This window comes from Acanthopagrus latus, chromosome 8 (genome assembly GCF_904848185.1).
Source record: "Acanthopagrus latus isolate v.2019 chromosome 8, fAcaLat1.1, whole genome shotgun sequence".
In the NCBI taxonomy this organism is placed as follows: Eukaryota; Metazoa; Chordata; class Actinopteri; order Spariformes; family Sparidae; genus Acanthopagrus; species Acanthopagrus latus.
Window position 1 is genome coordinate 26,587,871 of NC_051046.1, and position 14,843 is coordinate 26,602,713.

Below are 14,843 nucleotides of genomic sequence, written 5' to 3' on the forward strand. Positions count from 1 at the left end.
AGAGAGAGAGATACTGAGATCCAGCCTTAGGAGGAGAAGAGATTGTAAGACCAAGACAGCAGGCAGGAAGGCAGGCCGTGCGTCAGCCGGCGCTCCATAGGGAAACATGGAGACGAGCAGGAGATGCTGAAGAGGACGCAGAACACCACAACAGGATCATATAGATGGATGTTATTTCATCAAGCAGGCAACCTGACGGCAACCCACGCAGAAGATAAACCACTTATGGACGCAGTGGATTAAAGACCTACAGACAGACTGAGAGAGAGAGAGAGAGAGAGAGAGGGAGAGGGAGAGGGGGAAGAGAGGAGGAGAAATTAATGAATTCACTTGTTTATTTTCGTTGTGTGCGTGTGCGCACTTGCTGTCAGAAAGAGTGTGTGTGTGCCTGCATATAGTGTGTGCCTGCATAAGGCAGGAGACTGCATTGCTGGTCTCCAGCAAGACAGGACAGACAAAAAAAAAAAAAAGAAGGCAGCCAAGCAGATTATCTTATGTTTCCCCATTTTTCTGTCTCTCCCTCTCTCTATGCATGTGTGTGTCGCCTCGCTGTGTGACCAGGCACAGTTGCTGTGTGTATGTGTGCAAAGCCTGGGACTAAGAAGAGGATGGTGAAGCCTGAAGTGAGCTACAGACTCTGACTTTAAATGGTCTTCTTTTTGTCTGATCATCAAGAGTGGGCTTGAAGACAAAAAAACCCCAAAAAGAACCCCAACAATCTCTGCGGAGGAGAGTCTTCTTCTTCTTCTTCTTCTTCTTCTTCTTCTTCTCAACATGTCACCGCTCCAGTTTGGTGCTGATCAGGGAGCCTGAGGGGTGGCTTCTATGCTGGAGGCTTGGAGGTTTGAAGGGCTGCCACCGGGGAGACTTCTCGTCTCTACGCCCCAGAGAGGTGCAAGCATCATCAGGTAGGAGGCGAGTGAACGCGGGGGCCTGAGCGGAAAGCAGGAAAGGAGTAGGAGGAAGAGTTGTGCGTGTCGTAGACTGTGTAGGCAGGCCGATGGCAGGACCGGTGGAGGTGCCTGATGCTCTGAACTCTTTTCGCTGAGAGAGGGATAATGGCAGCTCTGGGCCCACTCTCCTCCTCTCTCACCTGTGTTTGCCACAGAGAAGCCGGAAAGTGCTAACCGATGCTACAAAGAGCCCACCAAGAGGATGGTGTGAACAGCCTCACCCTTTCCCACCGCGCCGGGAGACCCCAGACACCCCTGTGAGGGGCCCAAGTTTTGTTCTTCACCTTGTTTCTTCTTCCCCTTCTCCAAACCAGCCGAGGAAAAGGGGGTGGTGTTGCCTGAATTGCTTTGGGGGTTCTCTCCCTCTCCCTCCCGCTCTCTCCTCACCCTCACCCCAGACCTCACCGACCTCCACGCTCAGCTCCATGGGTTGGCTCTAGCACCAACCTGTCCTTACTTTTCCTCCCTTCATTTTCTTTTTCTTTTCTTTTTCTTTTTGTTGAGGCTTCAGGGGAATTGCCAAGACCTGTTTCATGCATGTCCACTGGCGGCAGGTTCAACTTTGACGATGGGGGGTCATACTGCGGAGGGTGGGAGGAGGGCAAGGCGCACGGCCACGGGATCTGTACGGGACCCAAGGGCCAGGGCGAGTACTGCGGGTCCTGGGCCCATGGCTTCGAGCTGCTGGGCGTCTACACTTGGCCCAGCGGGAACACCTACCAAGGCACCTGGGCTCAGGGCAAGAGACACGGTGTGGGCGTCGAGAATAAAGGCCGATGGGTGTACAAAGGCGAGTGGACGCACGGCTTTAAGGGACGCTACGGCCTGCGGGAGAGCACAGGGACGAGCGGGAAGTACGAGGGGACATGGAACAACGGGCTCCAGGACGGATACGGAACAGAGACATACTCAGATGGAGGTAAGAAGGGGAGGAGAGACACAGGGGCAGATGCACTGTGGGTGTTTCGACGGTCGGTTTGAGCGCGTTACGTGAGAATGTGTGAACCAAAGTGTGCCTGCTATGTAGCGATATTTGAGAGTGACAGACAACTGTTCCGTGTAAAAAGGACTCAATGCTGGACAGCTACTGACAGGCCAATAACACTTTCACATGTGACAGATGTGGAATAGGAGGAGTTTGTCTGGGGGTCTTCCCGGGTCATCGTTTCTTCTGCTGTGCCTTGCAGAGGCGAGGGGTTGCATCAGGACAGGCTTTGAACGTGATTCTAAATTTCCACTCTAATTTTCTCCATCTGACTCTGCCTTTCTCCACATCTTTTCTCTCCTCCAAACCTTCACCCCGCTTTTCAGCCACATCAGGACACACTGTGTATTTGGAGTCCTTCAATTGAGGCCATGCAGTCTTAAGGGATATGTAAAAGGTTGGAGGGACAGAGGAGGACAGCAGCTCCAGAGTAACAAGTGCCAAGAAAACAAAGTGTTTTAGAAAACAGATTTCAGTGTCACTGTAGTCATTTAACAGAAAGGGTCGAGACATAAAATCCATGTCGTTACACATACCATGCCAGTTTAATTACGCCTGTAATTAATCTATACACAGAACAAAAGATTCACACTTCAGCGGCAGTGTAGAACACTAATGTTCAAACATTTTTTCACTCCAAATGAGATGTAATTAGCCGTGGTTTCAGTTATTCTGTCCAGACAAAACAAACACAAGTGACACTGTGATGCTAAATGTAAAAGTCAGCATGAGGAAACGCTCACATTGACAGTGCTAACACACTGATGCTCAGCTGGTTACAATTTGTACCATTTTAGTCTAGCATATTAGCACGCTAATGTTTGCAAATTAGCATGACACACAAAGAGGGCCATTGTGTAACTGGTTTTGCAGATATTCGTTGAAGATGGTGCCATATTGAAGGGGAAAAAAGACACATCACAGCAGACGTGTTGACTTGTCAAAGCAGGACAAGTGCAGGTGTAAATCCATACATTAATGATGGCTTCATTCCATTTAGTTGAGCTAGTTCCTGGGCTCTGGTGTTGTGTATGCTTACTCACTGCCATGACTAACTGGTACTCTTAATAGAATGGAGCCATGTAACACTATCGGTCACACCTGTGCTTTTCCTGCTAAGACAAGCCAAAATGTCTGCTCTGAGGGGGTGTATTAATCTTCTGGTAACCACTGACATCTTTACTAGATTGTGTGCAACCACCAGTTGTTGAGATATTTTAGTCTGGACCAAGGTAGTGTAACGGATCAGCTTCCCAACCAACATTGCCATTCCTATAAAATATGTCCAGAAAAATCCAATCGCAATCCAATCCAATTTTAACACTTGAAATATCCCAGAATAATGATAATAATTTGACTGCAGTACAAAGCTGAAAAAACAATTATGTATGTGTATAATTTTTCAAATTTCTGGTTCTATTTGCACTTGTAAACATATTTTAAAAATGCAGTATGTAAGACCTCTAGTTGAAAACATTGAAAAGAAAGAAAGGTGTCAACAGAATGTGAAGACATTTACGCTGTGATTTTTTTGTCGTGAGTTGCAGAAATATCTACTAAAGTTAGCATGCTTACCGGCTAGCCTCGGCACATCCAGGTCCAAGCTCCCGTGCTGGCAATGTAAAGATCAACACTCAGAGAACTGGGCTACCTAGCTAACCACAGCAGTTGCTCGCAGTTAGCGGTAACTCTCGTGATATGCTGCCCCTTTTATCTTTTCAGTATGACTTCAAAATGTGGTCAGTTCAATGTGCACATTTACAGGACTTTAGTTTGTGGAATATCTTTTGAATCAGCAGCAGAATTGCCCTGAAACTGAAACAATCAATGCACTTTAAGTCTCTTAGACCCAGCCTCAGTTCAGTCACTGTTAACGAGACACACCATATGGATTCTGGTGTAAAAATAGACACACACTTGCACACACCCAAGCATATTGTGCGTGCAAAAATGCACACACATGAAATCTGGTGGTGTGACTCGGAGCTGACGGTGGCATACTTGCAGTTAGCTTCGCAAAGCTTTGTGACATAACTCTACAACTAGCAGTCCGTTTTACAACGACTGGTCTGGATTAAAACACACACACACACACACACACACACACACACACACACACACACACACACACACACACACACAGTCCTGAGCAGCCTGATAAAATCCTTAGACCAGACTGGTTTCAGAGGTTGCTGCAGGACAAATGGGAAGAAGTAGGATTGATAGTTACACAGACAGATGGGACGGATGGGTGGAGGGAGGCAGGCCGGGGTGGATGGATGGACAGATGTACAGACTGATGGATGAACAGATCAGTTATATTATCAGCATACAATGGGAGGATGGCTGGCTGGCTAGAGGGATGGATGTATGATTATCATGATTACTATGAAAGATACGCTCTAATCAGGGGATGAGGAAGATGATTACAGAAAGAAAAGGGAGAGATAAAAATGGAAAGCAAAAGAAAAATAAATTACAAGAAAAACCTCCCAGGGAGGGACGTGTTGGAGAGATACTGTAGCGCTGTGAAGTATTTGAACCCGCATACTGTAAATGCAGCACAGATTGGCCTAGTTATGAGTGTTTATCTTGCTCCAGCAGTACACAGTGTCCTTATTAAGACAGCATGCATTTGCCCTTCCTAAAAATCTGAAGTAAGAAAAATGTCAAACAGAAATGTTTGTCATGGACAGATTAACTGATCAAGCTCATGATGATAAATCCTGTCATAAGTGTCCGAGGAGGGAATGATTTACCTCCCCATCACTGACAATTAACGTGTCTCTTTTTAGTTATCTGCACCAGTCACACTTCTTTTTTACTGGGTTATCCTTAGGTTTACCCTAATTTAGTCTCAGTTAGCCTCTTCAAAAGTAATGATTAACACTGGTGAATAATGCTTGTGTAAATCCCTCAGGAGAAGAACTTTCTTTAACTGCAGTCTTAGTATGTCAGGGGACGCTATGTAATAATAGGTGGTAGCTACCAGTGAAGCCTTCACACAGATGGGGTAAAGATGCAAATTATAGAGGCTTAAATGTAACAGATCGGCATGCTGTAACAACTAAACCCTTGGATGAAGCATGGCCTGGAAAAATTTGTCTGGCCTATGAGAACACGCTATATTATTAAGAGAGGTAGCCTATATTTCAGATTCAACAGTTTAGACACGTTGACGAGCTTTATCCGAAAGAAAAATTCATGTATTAAAAACTCTAATTCATTCCTGCCCACCAGAAAATGGATTAATTTAGATGCAGTCGGGTTTACGTGACTTTTACAGATTCAGCAGACGTGGACCAGCATTAGCATTCATTTGGACTGGTGTTTTTAACCACCTGACCAATGTTAGTTTAAAGTCACTTTGTTGTCTGACAACATCCTAGAAAATCTTTCTCTCTAGAAGCTAAATACTCAAATGTCCTTACCAGCTAGTTAGTAACTTTATCTAACAGATAGCATCTGACAGCACGAGCGTTTTTCTGCTCCGCCAGTGAGTAACATACATATATGTACCATTCAACTCAAACAAAGAGCTAAAAGAGGCTACAAAGCACATTTAAGTCATTTAAGGGTTACTTATTAACATTTTAGCTAAACTGAAGACAGTCATAGAATGACGGGAATATGCTGCATTGACTTTGAATTACAGTACTGACTGACTTTTTGCTCAAACTGTTTGCTCAGTTTGTCCTTAATGAACACCCAAATTACCCAGAACTACCAAAGAACTAAAAGATTCCTTTAACCTGTTAGTGTCTGCTTTTCCACCAGAGTCTAAAGACCTGCGAATAATAGAGATTTGGAAAATGAATCTGCTGAATAAGTACGAATAAGCGATGGCTGTTTTTTCACACGTGTACGCTTCAGACTCTACAACAAATGGGCCCAGATGTCGGAATCAGCTCATCTATCGTATGCTTCTTTTCTGTAACTCCATGATGATGAGTTGAAGCACAAAATGGTGGCTATAATAAAATGCGGACTTTTCTGGGGGGGTAATATAATGTCCCTGGAAGCTAGTTTCGACCCTGGTCCCTACGATGGAAAGGCACTGAGATCCTCCAAAGGTTCTGAGTCCCTGGGGAAAAGTCCCGCCATGGAAATGCGACTCTAGAACTGTCAGAAAACTCACTTTTGTTGACTTAATGGATCTTCCTTGTGTACTTGAGTTGGACGTTGCTCCGGACCAAAGTGTTCCCGCTAAATAAGGCATGAAGGTGGACATTTATTATGCATACTGTAAATGTCGACACGTATTAAGAGTATTCAATCGAAATCAAAATGTCAAAGTTGTGAAACATGACGCTAATGACTTTGGCACCCTGAATCAACTCCGGCATGGGAAGTGGTCATCTGAAAAGGCCAAACACAGGTTACTCTCCGGAGGAAGCTGACAGTCTATCTTTACAACCTCGGGGCTCTGTCATGTCCAAAGCAATAAGAGTCAGCGGCCAAATCATTCAAAGATGCTCTGCTGCCTACACACTTTTGGAACACGCAGCGCACTTAAGAGCCAGCTACTTTTCCCACAGTCAGGTCGAGGCTGCCTGCCAGTCCCACTCTCACCTCCATCTACACCTGATGCCACATTTCTAGGAAATACTCCTCCTCTATCTTATCACTGCTGCTTGGCTTCTGGTTCCTCTCCTACATTTGCCAACATTTCTCTCTCCTCTCCTCCCACCTCTCTCTATCCTCCCTCGCTCCACTGCATTTCCTCGGAGCCGCTCTGTACAGTAGGGTTTCCATAGCAACGCTCGCCGACATGCAGCAGGTCAGCGTGTCACGAGGGACTCAGTGTTCCTCGCTGCCATTGGCCGCCCAGCCGGCTCTACCGCGCTCTGATTGGCTGGTTCGGTCTTCCGGGCTAATGGTGTTTACTGAGATGAAGAGCTAAGCTGACTGATTACCGACCACACGCACACACACGCACACACACGGAGGAAGAGAGAGGGAGTGAAGTAGAAAAATGAGAAGACAGCCTCAGTAATCATTTTAGTGAGAAATGAAGTGAGTCACAAATGGAGAGATTACAACTGTCACAGTGTTCAACAGTGGTAACAACTGAAGATTACATCGGCGGCGGCTGCTGTTTGACAAGCCGATATGCCACACACAGGGCCAAACACACAGAGACTCTCAGAAACCATCCCTTATTTCACACTATTTTAAAAGATAAGTGTGGCAGCATTGAAACGAAGGCACATCCAATCACAGACGCTCCATTAAACGGGGCTCGTGACAGCTCAGCAGCATCCTGGAACCTCTCTCCTGTCCCCCAGCTGTTGGCAAATACACTACAACAACATCATAATTGTCCCGTATTAACATATCTTGCTAGCTCTGCTAAAGGCTGCTATCAGCGCAGTAATTATTCCAGCTCTGACCATGTTATGTAAGCTGACATAGTAAATTCACCTCTCATGTTTGAATACACCCAGCAAACTACATCAGTTAATATCTACTCTCAGACACGATGGGTGGCCTGCATTCATCCAAAAAAACTGCTTTCTTTGGGTCACTGCTGTCACGGCAAGACTCCTGGAAGCTCCACGGCTGAGTTTGAGAGAATAGATTTGCAGCCAATTTGAGCGTGTGGGAGGAAACTCTTCAGCTAACAGCCACACTCTGATTTCTATCATCCTGTTACTAAGACGTGTTTCTCTGGAACACTCAGCCATGCATGTAGAATAGTTCTGTTTAGATGGGAAATACTAAGGACCATTTTTAAAGCAGCTTTAAAGTCCCCATGAAACAAGTCGTGGAGTGTTCCCTGTAAAAAAACAAAAAAAAAAACAGACAGCAGCCAAAAGCGTAGAATGTGCGTTGAGCCCCACCCCAGCCCCTGACTACAGAGTCGCCGACGCTGTCTCTGCATAGACTGGCAGCTCCCAGCGAACTATGAAAAGACTGGGAAGATACAACACAGCCTCTGAGAAGATGAAGGCTAGAGAAGACCGAGATGGTTTTCTTGCCAGGCTTGGCTCATGGCAACCTAGGGCTGAGTCAGCAAGGACATCTTGCCGAGCTCTCGGCAGCTAACTACACTTAGCAGCAGTTAGCGCCGCTTTCGCAACAAAACATTCAGTATCCGTCAACCTGCAAACTCCATAAATCCGCTCAGCTGTAACTGGCCTCCTCGGTTGGCAAGGTACAGCCCCGGTCCAGAGGTAATCATTGAAAAGCTGCTGGTTATCAGTGAGTTACACTTGTCGACAGTTATCTTCCATCCAGAGTAAGCTGAGGGCAGCGGAGTGAAAAGCAGAAAATGTTGTTTCCATAAAATGTGACTTAAACTGCTGAATAAAGATATATAGTTGTGATTATGAACAAAATATAAAGTTGTGTCTTTGTACAGTAATCTGTGAGGTCCAGTCAAGAGCAAAGCACTCCTCTATCCTCCTTTTTATACATCCATGCCGGCGACATATAACAGTTTAACAGTATGCACGCCCCCGAGTGCAAGATGAGTCATCAACATTCTAAATCATTTTCCAGGAAGTTACAGATTCTCAAATACCTTTAAAAATACCCTCAAAACAGCTTTTTTGTCACTATTGATCCTGATACTGGCCTATACTGCAGGTGAGATATGGAGTGAGAAATGTGTGAATGGAACAGCAATGTTGATTTGGTGGGAACTTTAAAGACACTACAAACTGTCCATTACAATTACGCCATATTTGTGACCTTCAAGACAGACATCATTTTAGATATGACCAAGACAAACAAGGTCAGAGTCCAAGAAAACAACAACAGGCCTTGTTCCCAGTCCCTCTTTCAGCAGACATGAGCACTGCTGAATGTCCTCAACATGACAGTAGGTCCCCGTGGTCCTGGGACGCAGTTCACCAACAAAAGTTATCCAGGCATCCCTGTATTTACTCTGGTTTCTAGCTAGCTTCACACGCACATCATCTTTCTGTTGTCTGCATTTACATTCCGTTACCAACTGTTTGTCGGCCATCTTGCGGAGGTGACCAACCAATCCCTGTTATCATTTCATCCCTGCGCCTTCTGCATGTTTTTATTGAATGGACTATATCTCTGCTCCATAAAGTTGGAATGATTTCAACACACTGCCGTTTAATTCCCTAATCCTGGTTTGCAGTTGGTGGTTTAACATGATCTTAATGCTGTTCAACTGCATGGATATTACTTGCTTTGCCAACGATTGCCCTTATTGTAGTATCTGTGCTGCTTACTTGTCAATGACACTGCTGAGGTTTGGTCAGTTTCCCATCTCTTTCTAGCTTTCATTTGTCATTGCACCTTCACTGATATCAGAAGTGTTAACATTAAGGATCTTGGTTCTTCTGTGGTTTTGGGGCAAGGTCAACCTTGAGGGGCGGTGCAACTGTACACATCTTCTAATGCATCCCTTGAGACGTTTGAGACGGTAATCCCAAGTCATCTGTAAAGCACAGGTTGTCCAGCACAGGATGTCTTTGATTGCTGTCAGTTGCTGGCGAGAATAAAAAAAAAAAATGGGGAGGGCATGTATCCTTGACGAATGCAGGTCATTGCCTCATACCTGTTACCTCATGATGTTGATGAACTTGACTGACATATCACAAACAGTGCAAGGATACTCAAAGTTTGTCCCTGTCTTTGCCATCAAATACTCCTTAATTACATAGATGGACACACTGCTGTATTCCCTCTTTCTTCAGTCACATAGAGATGTATTTGGTCTGTGTGGTACAGCTCTGTGCTGCTCCTGTTTGAATGCTGATCAGTTCCTTCATACTCTTCAACATGATCCCATGAAGCACTTCGCCTGGTATAGAAAGGAGTGTGATCCCTCTGTAGTTTGCACGGTTGCTGAGGTTGACCTGTTTTGCTATCTCGACCGGAAAGTGAGATCAGAGTGTCTCCATCAGGGTGTTAAAGTAGGGATGTGGTTTCCAGGTCCTGCTGCCTTTCCAGATTTCTTCTTCGTTTTGTTTATTACCACGTCAGTTTTTTCTCATTCCTCACATCCTCTGGCTTTTCACTGGTCTTTCTTAGCAGCCGTGTCACCACCATACCATACTGCTTTGGATTTTAGCTCAAAATACGAATTAACTATAAAATTAATTAAAATTATCAACAGAGTGTGAAGAGAGTGCTGAGGTTATGTCACAGTCGTCTATGTACTGTGTTGCAGAGACTAAAGTTAGAATGCTAACCAGTTGGTCCCTGCCAGTTATGTCCCATTGTAACACTCTGAACCTTTAGAGTTGAAGCTGGAAGTATGCAAGCGTCAAGTTTTCTATGTATTGCAAACTATAAGCTGTTGGTGTAATAAAAAAGTAAAAGTAAAATCCACCCTCAGTCTTTTTCCCATTAGATACAGTATGTCTTCTCTTTAACTGTCTTGTTCATGGTTGGTTCACATGAACACATATTGCAGGAATCAAACCCATTACTTACTTACTTAAGTACAGGACTTTCTACTTGACCAAACCATCTAAAACACTTGGTAGTCTCAGAAGGCAAACATTTCATTTTCAACCACCTGCTTGGTTGGTTTGGTTTCCATCCTGTACACACATGTTTGATTTGGAGAGTCAAACTGGCACAACTGAAGACAACCTGTATGGACTTGGGAAAAGTGAGTTGTGTTAACAAATAAGGCTGAACTTTAGTGGTAGGCCCACTGCACAGTGAGATCTCAGCACAAAAACCATTGGTTACAAAATGTCTGCGGACGTTGTGTGGACGTTATTTTACTGCTCTGGGACACTGCTATGTTGCCATGTGTCTTTTTCATACGTTTTCTGAGCAGAGAAATAATCCCCAAATGGGAATCTGAAAGACTCAGACAGAAAAAGGGGCCTAGGCAAAATCTCTTAAACGGATAATGGTCCCACCCAGTGATTTACACAGGCAGAGGTTTAGCTTTGAACTGACTTCTCTTGCTTTTAGTGTTCAGTGATTTGACCGTGGCTTACTGTGTTTCTGTCTGTTTATCCCTCCTGCCTGTATGGCCTGATGTCTGTCAGTTGTCTCGTCTACACTGGTCTTCAGTTTACATCTGTCTCTCCTTTTGCCTGGGTACTTGTTGCTTTCCCTCTCTGCTGATGTGTCTGAGCCACTGGATCTTAGGGTTTCTTTGCCTTTTCGTCCTCTCTGTCGCTGGCTTTTCTCACACCATAGCAAGCTGAGCAACGCATTTCATAGCAGGAGATGCAAAATAGAAACCCGCTTCAGGGAAGAACCCTTGCATGTATAGTGCACTAGATTTACTTGTTTCTCCTAAAAGCATTGCACACTATCCCCACACATCAGTTCAGAATAAAAGAGACACATCACCATAAATGGTGGAGTCAAGGAAAATCCACCTCCAGCTTTTGTTCATGGCTTTTTTTTGATTTACCACAGATAGGCTCCAATTGTGTATGAAGAATCTATTCACAAGCGCCAAAGCATTGGCTTTATTTCTTTTCTTCTTTTTTTTTTTTATTCAGGGCCATCACTAATATGCTCCTCCTCTACTACCAACAACATCCCCACTGCAGGCTTTAGCTTATGTAATGGGAGTGGTTTGATGTTTGTAGTAGAGGATTAGCAGTGCCTTTCTAAAACATGAAAACTCTAAATGTCCATCTTGGAAGTCTGCCCTGGACCAAACGCTACAGTTCTGAGTGGACATACTAATGAGGGAGTTTGCCCTGGAAGCATTCAGGATGGCATGGTGCTGCAACTTCTCTCCAAGTCTTAATGACTTTATGGTAATAAATAGCAGAGGAGGGTCAGAAAATGGGGAGGGTGAAGGAATATTCATTGTTTTTGTTTTGTTTTTTTGTTGAAGGTAGTCTTGCTTTTTTAGGAGAGTAGGTGAGGATCTCATAATTTGTTTTTCACCCCAGTCTTATATTTTATTTAACTTTTGCCTTTCAGATGAATTATACATGATTTTCCCATCAAATGCTGGTTATAGGGAACATCATTTAAGATTCTTCATGCTTCGCCACTTTGGCTGTGTTTCCTCTGCATGGTAGAGCTCACGCCAACTTGCTTTTGGTACCAGGTACCTCTCTCTATTTTCCACTGCAGATATGATCCCCTCAATATATGGACAATGTCCTTGCTGATTGTCATAGCAATTATTATAAAATGCTACGGCCTGATCTTCAGTGCCACGAGAACATGCAGGATCAGTGAAAGATTCCTTCAGAGATCTTTTCATCAGGAACAGATCAGAGGAACGTCTGCAGTCTGTTGACCCGTTACCCCTTTTCAGACAAGGCGTTCAGGTGCTAGTTCGGAGCCAGTGCCTACTCTGAAACCAGTTATTTGTGCTTCACCAGCCAAAGAATTAGCTCTTGCAGTTGCAAACAAATGTATCCACTCACCTTGCTTGGAACCACAACTGAAGTGATACCAAAACAAGAACCAAGCAGTGCTATCTGGATCTTTTGGTGATGGAAAAACAAAAAGTAAGACTGAGTGGTTCCAGGAGCGTTGAGTAAAGCGGCGTCATATCAGTTCAAAAGCAGTATTTTAGTTATCAACGGTGAAATTGTTCTGCCATCGTTAAATTGTTTTTAGTTACTGGCGGAAGGATAGATTCCTTTTTTCCTTACACAGGGGGAGGGTTAAAATTAAACAATTAAACTTCTTTTTAAAAGTGAAACATGATGTGTGGCCCCGTCCCACACCAAACGTTTTCATACAGTCGCTTATTTATATCATTATTCATAATCTTATTATTGTCCTTGTAATTACGCATTTTCTTAGCAGCTGTACTGGATGAAAACTGAAGAATTGTAATCACCTAAGCTGAGACCTCTGTTGGCAAACTGTGTGAGAAACTTGACCTTGTGTTGTCTAATCTCCCTCTCCCTCCCCATTCCTCTCACACACACAAACACAGACAGCGCTCCGACATGCAAGTGCTGACATGGTGAAACAAAACATTAATAATTCATAAAATAGCCAATTTCAACACCGGCACAGGCCTCTCATTCTTACTGCTGTGCCCCACAGTCCAATATTTTGAGGTTTAAAGAAGCCGGTGAGGCTACTATGCAATAATATAGGTGCATATGAACTACGGACTTTGACTCCTCGGGAGCTAATGGCTGAATTTTAAACCTCTTTCATCAGAAAGTATGACTACCGGTCTAGTTTTTGAAAGACAGAAAAAAAGTACAGTTCAGACAAAAGATTGACAGAATTCGACAAGTGGTTCCTCCTGCTGTATCCTTAGAGTGAAATACAGACCCTGAGAGACAGATGGGATTTAACCTAGAAATAGAGAACAGACGTGTGCATTTGTTAAAGGGACAATTATGAATTCAGCCCGGGGGTTGGCACGTGATCAAATCGCTGCGCCTCTGTGATGTTTCCGCAGCTTTGATCTCTGTGCGTTAACTCTTTCTGTGCGGCCGGCCCGGCCCGGGTTACAGGCCCGTATGATTTCAGAGCGCTTCCTGTTGGCCTGCAGGCAAAATCAGTGAAATCGTTTTTGGCATGCGAGTTGTGAAGTGGATTCTCCTCACAACTGTAGGCCTGGGGTGGAGGCCTTTACGTATCCAGAGGTCTATTTTTTTTTTTTCAAAACAGCTGCGACAGGCTCATATTAAAAATGATGAGTGGTGTATAACTTAATCTGCCGTTGCTGCGGGTGTCGCATTTGGCCTTTTTTCCATTCAAAAGGCGCAGCTGTTGTGGTAAAAAAAAAAAAAGACAGTAGTGTTACATTCTTACTGGATGAGTTTCCATTTAAAGTGTAAATGAGTTTGATTTTGGAGGAATATCCCCACCAACAGTCTGCCTGTCAGACTGTATATTTCAGCACCATGGAGAGCGACAGACTCACTGGAACAGCAGCTCAGTGCCCCACTGAATATTTGATTTACTCAGGCAGTACAGATTGATGGTTGTATATGCATCCTAGAAATCACATAAAAGCAAAACCCACACTATCTTGCTGTTTTGATTTTATGAAACTGGTGGCGATTTGACTTGTTTGAGGCTACAGTTTGTGCTGCTGTTGAAGTGTTTTCTGTTATACTGAAGGTTCGTCAACATACCTCTTAATGGGTTACTCCACCAATCTTACACATTAATGTGTATTTACAGGTTTTGAGGATTTCCTGCAGTTAAAAAAAAAAGTAGTATAAAGCCTTTTGTGGCTCCAGAGGAAGCTGCGTCTAATCTGATAAGTGTCCTCCATTGTGGGTATGTTTTAAAAAGCAGTCAGCTGGCAGCCTCCTCTGGAGCCACAAAAGGCTTTATACTACTGCATATATGATGGTATTTTCCCAACCCTTTTGTGTTAGTTACACTTTAATGGTGTGGACAAAATGTTAGAAGCACTGTGTTTACCAACACCACACTTGGTTTTCCTACTCAATACATTTATTGGCATAAGAGTGATGGGCAGTGTTAAAAGGTAGCTGTGTTCGATTCTCATACTACAGAACAAGCTCTATACAGTATATACATAATAACTGACATTATGCTGTTTTTACAGTTGGTACACAAGAAGTCTACATATTTGACTATAGCTTTATAGTTACAGGAAAAAATTAAACGTCAGTCCGAGAATCGGTTAGCTGAGTTTAGCATCACATAAAGACTTGAAACAAGGGGAGATAGTTAGCCTGGCTCTGCGCCTATAGCTTATTAATTTACCTTCTGTATCATGTTTGTTTATCAGTATTTAATCCAAAGTGTATAAATGCAGTTTTATGTGGGTGATGTGCCTGACTATTTCTTTGCCAGGAAGACAAGGACTCCGGTTGCCTAGCAACCTCACGATGACGACAGACTTGAGCAAACACTGCCACAAACTCTCTGTTGAACGGATATGGACATTTCTGCAATATGTATGCTAAGCTAAGCTAATCAGCTACCTACATCTTTTCATCTCACCCTCGGCAAAACGCTGAACTATTCTACCATTG

General features: G+C 43.9%; 1 protein-coding gene across 1 annotated transcript in view; it reads left to right on the forward strand.

Moving 5' to 3' along the window:
* The first annotated feature begins 251 nt into the window (after positions 1–251).
* jph3 (junctophilin 3) overlaps positions 252–14,843 on the forward strand; it is a 53,196-nt gene continuing 38,604 nt past the window's right edge. The window contains exon 1 of the mRNA XM_037106942.1: positions 252–1,872. Coding sequence (XP_036962837.1) covers positions 1,491–1,872 — 382 coding nt within the window. The 5' untranslated portion in view covers positions 252–1,490. The remainder of the gene's footprint in view (positions 1,873–14,843) is intronic.